We start from the raw sequence: 7816 nt of genomic DNA on the forward strand, positions 1-7816 counted from the left end.
CAGCCGACTCTGAAGCCCCATTGCTAGGCCCAGCTTGGATCAGTGACCTTAATGAAACAGAGGTTCTCACTGAGCCCCAGCAAGACTCTGTCTTGGTACAATGACAAGCTACTCTGCCTATCTCACTGCTGCTCTGTGACAGTACCAGAGTGGCAGAGTGAGGAGCCAGTTGGCTGTGAGACCACAGCAGCCATCAGTAACACCAGCAAAGGAAAGAGCTAGGGGCCCCACCCAGTTACTGTCCTTGGGGCAACTTGGTTGCTGCTTTTAAGCCTGCAGGCACTAATTCAGTACAAAAGTTTAATGTGTATGTGGTAGGGTCATGACAATGAACCTGGGCCTTCCAAATTCAGTCTGCAGGTCTCTTTCTGTACTTTCCCACTCCCCTAATCATGAATGGCCCCATCACCTGGGAGTTCCTCCATGCTGTGCACAGGGCCAAAATAGTTCTTAAGGGCACTGTAGCTGTTGATAGCCACACTTAGGTAGAACTCAGGCATGAAGGCAAAGAGAGACCCTGTGCGGTCCCCATGCTCGATGGTCCGTAGGCAGACACGCAGTAACCAGTAGATATCCAGCATTTTCTCCTGCAGGAGGCACAGAGGATGCATTTACTGCGAAGGTCACAGGAACCCAGGCTGGCTTAGGGTGCAGAAAGGCCTACCCGGGACAATGGCCTCACAACTGAGACCTGGGCTGCAAGAAGTGTGAGCAGAGAGCATACATAAGGTGGAAGAATGGAGTTCTTGGCAGGCAAGAACCCAGCCAGTTCTCACTATGACACAAGCAAGAACCCGTTATAAAAGGTGAGGAGACCTTCCAGTACAGAAAGACCATAGAAACGAGGGGGAACAGAACTGTGAGGGAGGCATGGCACTGTCCAGGCCTAAGACAGAGGAAAGAACTGGATATCCAAGACTAGGGAGACGTTGGCGGGCTGCATTGCCCACACATCAAGAATGGCGTCCCCATTTCTGAAGCCGAAGGTCATAAAGCAGATTCAGGTCTGGTGCAAGGAGGGAGTGTAGCCCGGCACACTGAGCATGAGGGACCTGCACATGCTACCCAAAAGTCTGTGTGCAGGAGGCAGGCAAATTTGGTCTGGAACTCCAAGCAGAAACTGGTGGGAAAGGGAGGGCAGCCATAAAAAAGGCCCCGTTCCTGCAGTGAGACTCTCAGAGTCTCTATCAGGACTAAGTGATGGGGCATAGGACACAAGAAGGTGCCATGGCTCAGCTCAGAGTCACAGTCTGCACTTGACCTCAGGACCTGAGAAAGTACACAGAGGAATGGGGACTGGGCCTGGGCCACCCAAGGGCAGTGGGTGCGTCATCACCGAGCCTGGGGACAGGGCAGATGACTTGTGAGAGGTGGAGCAGCCTGTGCTTGACCAAGAGTGGGGGAGGGGAGGAAGCTAAGACAGCAGAGCGGAGAGTGAGTGCCATGGGCAGCTCTAGTCCAGGAAAGCACTCACACTTTAATAACAGGCAGGGCAGGGCAGGGCAGGGCAGGGAGGGAGGGAGGGAGGGAGGGAGGAGTGCTGGAGAGGAAAAAGAAGCTCAGGAAAGGAGGGCTGGGCTGCTGTGAAAAGCCTGCCTCTGATGTCACACTCAGCAGCCAAAGATGGGAGTCACTCTTGGTCTGAGATTCAGAATAAGACAAAAATGTCTGTCTTTGTCACTAATTAATTCTATTCAACATAGCACTGGGGATCACAGCCAGGAAAATTAGGCAGGAAAAACAAATACAAGGCATGCAAATTGGGATGGAAGAGAAAAGCCACCCCTGCTCACACTGTCTTATGTTTAGAAATCCCAAAGGTCACACACACAGGGAGAATTAGAAACAAATTCTGTGAAGTTGTAGGATACAAAATGAAAACTACTAACTACTGCTGGAAAAAATCAAGGACACAATCGGAGACGTCTACATTCACGGGCTGTTGGTGTAATACTGGTACAATACTGGTGCTGACCAGAGGAATCTACTGCTTCCAACAACATTGTTGAAGAAATGGAGAACCGAGACTAGAGAGGTGCCTCAGTAGTTAAGGGTACTTGCTGCTCTTTCAGAGGACCCAGGTTCGACCCCCAGCATCCACATGATGGCTCACATGGGACAGCACCTGAATATGTACGTCAGCCTTTACTGAATGAGTGAGCAGGTGAGAGGAAGTGAGAAGCAGCCAAGAGACTCAAGAGGCGGCAGGTGAGTTAGCCAGGAGGGCATGTAGACAAGGTTGGGTTCAAGGAGGGCAAAGGCTAGTCCAGCAGGCATGGGTAGCGTGACCAATGCCTGAGAGGAGGGGTAAGGAGAGAAGGCAGGTAGGGGGCAGAAATGACCCTTAAGTCACAGGCACAAGGGAAGGAGCAATCTGTGCCAGAGCCCCAAGGAGGCAGGGGTCCTTAAGGGTCCTGGTGCAACCTTGCCTGGACAACAGTCAAATGCGGAGGCTGAAAACGGGGCATGTGCTACTCACCTGTGAGTAGACTGTGGCATGGACCCAGGCAAGCCTGCGGCTCAGATGGTCCAGCTTTTCTGAGAAAACCTTCTGGCTCTTGGTCAACTCTGCAAGGATATCCTTCCTCTGACCCCCAAGGAAAAAAAAGACAATCAGAATATGGCCTCATGTCCATATCTCTCACCAGACAATCTGGGATAGGCTCTACCAGTGCCCAAGGCAGGTTAGGGGTGTGGCTCTGCTTTCCAAACTCATTTCTGCCAGTGCTGACCAGTGGTGACCCTGAGCAAGCCCTAGAACAGGACCCTGGCTAAGCCCTCAGGCTGTACAAGTGAGGGGTCTGAGCTGGTGTGAGCATCCAGGACACAGGATCAGACTGCGACATCAATAGTTGGCTAGGCCTGAGGCTTTGGTGACAGTGGGAACAGAAGGGCTGTTAGGGAGGCCCAGTCCAGCCTAGGCATGCTGTGGCAGAGGGGCTCCAGGGACTGGGAGAGCCAGCTCTGCTTCCTGCTGACTCAGTGGCTAAGGAGGCACTCAGGGTCCATCCATTATTAACGAGGATGATGGCTTTGCATCAGCACTTAGTGGGCAGGGGTGGGGGAACCTTGGCACCGACTGCAGCTGGTCGATGGTGCTCAGGTTATACAGGCCCCTCAACCAGCCTTGCTCTTAACACTCAGTGCAGTCAGGGCAGGGACAAGGGAAAATGTCGGGGCAACCCCAAGTCCGGATTGTTTTTGTGGGATGCCGCAGCATCCCTCCAGGTATACTGTTCCTGTGCGATACACTTCTGTCCCAGCACCCACCTGCTGGTCCCAGCCTTACCCTCTTAGGGCACCGACGGAGCTTGTCCTCTGTGTCTCTCAGGGCCATTGCATACTCGTTGACATCATCAGACACACCCACCATCTAGTGTATCAAGCACCACATATCCAGGGTGACCCCTGGGTACCTTAACCAGGCTTTTTAAAACCTAGTCTGGACCCAGCCTGCAAAGTTCCCAAAATTGGGCCTCTTCCTACAAATATAATACAGGTCAGGGCCAGGCAGTAAGGTGTTCGCACACACCAGCGCCCCCCAGGCAAGTGTGCAAGTATTCACACACCCCGCCATGAAGGGACTAACAGAGCAAACCTTGCCCAGCTGCTGGTGAACGCTGAGGTTATACATCATGACCGTGCCGTCCAGGACTTCCAACAGCGAGTTCTCCGTAAGTGGCTGCTCTGGCTCTTCAGGGGGCCTCCCCAACAGCAGGCCCTCATTCCAGTGGCTGCCCTCAACTGGGGAGCACAACACGGCATGAGAGGCAGGCTCTGGCGCTTGGTTCCGGTGTGAGAGACTCAGTATGCAGACCTGAGATCTAACTACCTCTGTTTTACTAGGGCTCCGACAAAAGGCGGCACTGCCACAGCCAGCTTCTTTTTTCTCTTAAACATTCACAAGCTCCTGGGCCTTCCAGGAGGAGAGGGAATTCCCTGCCTCTTCCTTGTCCAGGAGTAGAACTTCAGGGAGAATGGGTCAAGAGGGTGGGTGCAGGGCGAGGCCCTGCAGCACCGGGACCTATTTTTGTAGTATTGATTTCCTATCTTCAGATTGTGCTTCCTGTGCCCTTGGGATGTGGCCAGACCTCAAGGTGGTAGGGAGTGGGGGAGGAGGGGAGTATTAGCCAGAGATAAGGGGTTGCACACAGCAGACGGTCCCTTAGCAGCTCTGCCCAGCACCTACTGTCCTCACGGGTCCTCTGTTCCACATTCAGTGAGCGGACTTTGACTTTCTCCGTGGTGCTCAGCAGCCGCCGTGGGGTCATGAGGCTCACGGCTGCCGTGCTGAGGAAGCGGTTGGCTCTGCCCAGGGTTGGAGAACTGAGCCAGCCTGGCCGGGGCAGGGGCAGTGCCCCTCCGATGGCCAGGGCTTGCATGGGACGCTGTGGTAGAGAAAGGGGGTCAGAGGCTAATCTGGCTTCCAAGACTAGGACCTATGTAGAACTCTCTCGATGCACAGGGTTGGGGGACGGACAGGGACATGCTTCCCCGGTGAGAAGGCCCTTGCCTACACGGAGAGAAGCCAGACCTGGGTCATACCCCTGCCTACAAGATGAAGGGAAAGCCACATGAAGCAGCCTCTGCCTGTCCCTCCTGCCACACCTGGGCCGCTGTGGGGGCCGGCTCTTCGTCCTCGTCCAGGTCGTCCATGGTGGCTGCCTGGAGCTCCAGGGGGTCGATCACGATGTTGGCTTTGGAAGCAAGGTCATCTGAGAGACATGGCGGGATGGGAGGCTTAGGCCAATGGTACAAGAGGGACCACAGGGGAACGGATCTGAATGGCGATGGCACAGGCAGGCTGGGCAGGCGGGCTTGCACAGCTTACTCGCACTGGGTTTCCCTACCCTTTTCCCCTTACTCCAACCCAGCCTTCTGTCTACAGCTCAGGGGTCCCCTCCTCTAGCAGCAGGAGGCACCCCTCATTAGAGCAGCCCCGTGGATCTAGAGTGTCCTGTCGCTTCCAGCTGACCGTTCCGTATAGGAGGTCACAGGCTGCAGAGTCCTGCATACCTCCTCACTTTGTAGACTCTCCAAGCACGTGTCTGGTTTGGGCTTTGCTTCCCCTTCTTGCTGGGTTTGTAGGCATCTCCAACACTCTGGCCTCCGGCAGCCCCCCGCCCTGACAACACCATCACGTAGCCTCTAGCGTAATCAAGGCTCTCCAGTGCTCACCACCCCTGCTTCCCTGGTGCAGACCCCTACCCTCCATCAGCTGGACACCTGTACCCCCTCTCAGCTGTCCCCCTGCAGATGATCCTCCCGCTTCAGCAGCCAGAGGGAGCTTCTCATAGCATAGTCTCCCCAGCCAGCCTCAGGCAGGCCTTCCAAACAAAGCATCCGTGGATGGTTTGCACCCTGTGTGTGGCCTGTAAAAGCCTCAGACTGGCCTCACTCCCCAGTGTCCTGACTCAGACTTCACCTCTCAGCCTGTCTGTAGGCCACAGTGGGATGCTTCTGAGTTTTGTTGTTGCTAATTTTTTTTTTTTTTCGAGACAGGGTTTCTCTGTGTAGCCCTGGCTGTCCTGGAACTCACTCTATAGACCAGGCTGGCCTCGAACTCAGAAATCTGCCTGCCTCTGCCTCCCAAGTGCTAAGATTAAAGGCGTGCGCCACCACACCTTGCTTGTTGCTAATTTTTAACACAGTGTTTTTGGATTTTATCCTTTTACTTGTGTGAGTGTTTCCTGTACATGCATAGTGTACATGCCCAATGCCACAGAGCTCAGAAGAAGGTGCTGAGTTCCCTGACACTGGAGTTGCAGATCATTGTGAGCTATGTGGGAGGTAGGAAGCAAACCCGGGCCCTCTGCAAAAGTAACAAGTGCTCACAATTGCTGAGCCAACTCTCAGGCCCTGTGCGCTGCTTTTTAGAGTAAGGGTCTCACTATATAGTCCTGGCTGATCTGAAACTCACTTTGTAGACCAGGTTGGCCTTGAACTAATGGAGATCTTCCTGCCTCTACCCTCCCGAGTGCTGGGATTAACAGTGTGTGCCATCACAATCTGCCTATATTTGCCATTCTTGCCCTTGGGTTCATAGTACCAGAGGCCCTTTGCACTGGAAGTGAACTGTGTTCATCAGTGAAGGGTGCTCAGACAGCACTACACTCCCCTCACAGGACCCTCATGCTGTGCTGACACAGTTACTCCATCAGGGCATGCCTAGCCTTGTGCCCAGGGAAAGCACTGCTGGCTAAACCCAAATCAGATACAGCCTAGCAGGTCACCCTGTCGCAACGGTTAGGAGAGATTTGGGCACCCTCTGGTGGACACAGGGCAGCTCAGCACCGCTGCACAGCAGGCTCAGAGACTGCTCCTGCCCAGCCTCCACTCACCTTTAAGGGTCTTTCGAAGGTGTGAGAGGAGACCCCCAAGGCGCTGAAGGTCAAAGTAGTCCACCTTGCCATTATAGAAGATCTGGGGTGGGATATAAGCCTCTGCAAGGAGTCAGGGATGGAGACTCAGCAGGAGAGCTCTCAGAGCCATTCGCTTCCCGCTAGCCTTCTGATCTTGGCCACCTACAAGCCCGGCAGACAGCAGAGCCAGAGCCCGACCTCCTCGGCTCTCCTGCCCCTTGTGCTTTAGGTTAGTGCCAACAATGTAGACTTGGGGTGGAGGGAATTCTTGGCAGCTGGTTACTCAAGACAACAGAAGGACAAACCGTGAGATACCCCCCAACCCAGAGTGTATATCCTGTTTCCTACTGCCCCTGGGGACACTGTATGCCCAAACACAGGAGCCCCAGTAACCCAGTCAAGGCAGCTGTACAAAGGACTGCACAGAGATCCGGTGCCAGGTCTGAGGAGAGAAGCCTGTCACGGGCAGGAGTGTTTGGAGGTGGTCAGACAATGGAGGCCCAAGGCCCCAGAGCATGGGGCTCGTGAAATGGACTTAACTGGGCAGAAGGCCCAATGGCCCCCACATCCAGCTCATCTCTCTACAACCCCGGGGGCTACCCCAGGCTGCTCCAATCCAGCCTTGCCAACCCAGGTCTGCTGTTACTTACCCTCACTGAAGGAAGCACGGGGGTTGGCAGCTTTGTATTCATCCCAATAGAAGCGCAAGGCAGACACCAGCCGGTGCAGGAAGCAGACCATGTACTCAGGTGGGCAGAGCACGGGCGTGTTCTAGGGGCATGACAGAAAACACGTTCTGGTGCCAGCCCAGAGCCCAGCTCACTTCTCATTCAAGGCCGTGCCCTAGGATCCCAGGAGGGAAAGGCAGCAGAGGACAGAGGCAGGTGAGACAGGTGTGTGGCAGGCTGAGGTGGCAGATGCCCAGACTACAGCCCCTACAACCCAGCTGGGAGACCACAGGGGCCACCCTAGAGGGTACCTACCCCCCGGCCGCTGGCATTCTCCTGCAGGAACTTTCGGAATTTTGTCAGAAAGATGTACCTAGAAGCTTCACCCTTCAAGGGATGGGAAAACAAGGCTGTGCTGAGCTGAGGATTCTGCACCTTACCCCGTGCCCTACCAGATGAACATAAACCGGCCCTGCTATCTGGGGTCAGAGCCCAAAACTGCTTACCTCCAAGCCACAGACCCACACAGGCATCTTGGGTCACTTACCCCATTGTCATCTTTGTTGTCCATCAGCAGCTTCAGGATCTGGACCTGCAGTTCTTCCACCACTGGGATGGGGCAAGCAATATGGCCCTTAGGCTCCCAGGAGTGGTAGCAGGCAGAAATTTTTTTTTTTTTTTTTTTAGATTAATTTATTTATTATATGTAAGTACACTGTAGCTGTCTTCAGACACTCCAGAAGAGGGCGTCAGATCTTGTTATGGGTGGTTATGAGCCACCATGTG

At 54.4% G+C, this 7816-nt stretch overlaps 1 protein-coding gene across 3 annotated transcripts in view; it reads right to left on the reverse strand.

The window, feature by feature from the left end:
• Rnf123 (ring finger protein 123) overlaps positions 1 to 7816 on the reverse strand; it is a 30354-nt gene that overhangs the window by 7466 nt on the left and 15072 nt on the right. For all 3 annotated transcript variants that reach the window (XM_021207362.1, XM_029542796.1, XM_021207361.2), the window contains exons 18-27: positions 7578 to 7639; positions 7346 to 7417; positions 7013 to 7133; positions 6342 to 6443; positions 4609 to 4715; positions 4190 to 4388; positions 3599 to 3744; positions 3290 to 3373; positions 2480 to 2587; positions 410 to 587 (exon numbers count right to left, since the gene is read on the reverse strand). In XM_021207362.1, the coding sequence (XP_021063021.1) occupies positions 410 to 587; positions 2480 to 2587; positions 3290 to 3373; positions 3599 to 3744; positions 4190 to 4388; positions 4609 to 4715; positions 6342 to 6443; positions 7013 to 7133; positions 7346 to 7417; positions 7578 to 7639 (1179 nt within the window). The remainder of the gene's footprint in view (positions 1 to 409; positions 588 to 2479; positions 2588 to 3289; positions 3374 to 3598; positions 3745 to 4189; positions 4389 to 4608; positions 4716 to 6341; positions 6444 to 7012; positions 7134 to 7345; positions 7418 to 7577; positions 7640 to 7816) is intronic.

This window comes from Mus pahari, chromosome 10 (assembly GCF_900095145.1).
Source record: "Mus pahari chromosome 10, PAHARI_EIJ_v1.1, whole genome shotgun sequence".
In the NCBI taxonomy this organism is placed as follows: domain Eukaryota; kingdom Metazoa; phylum Chordata; class Mammalia; order Rodentia; family Muridae; genus Mus; species Mus pahari.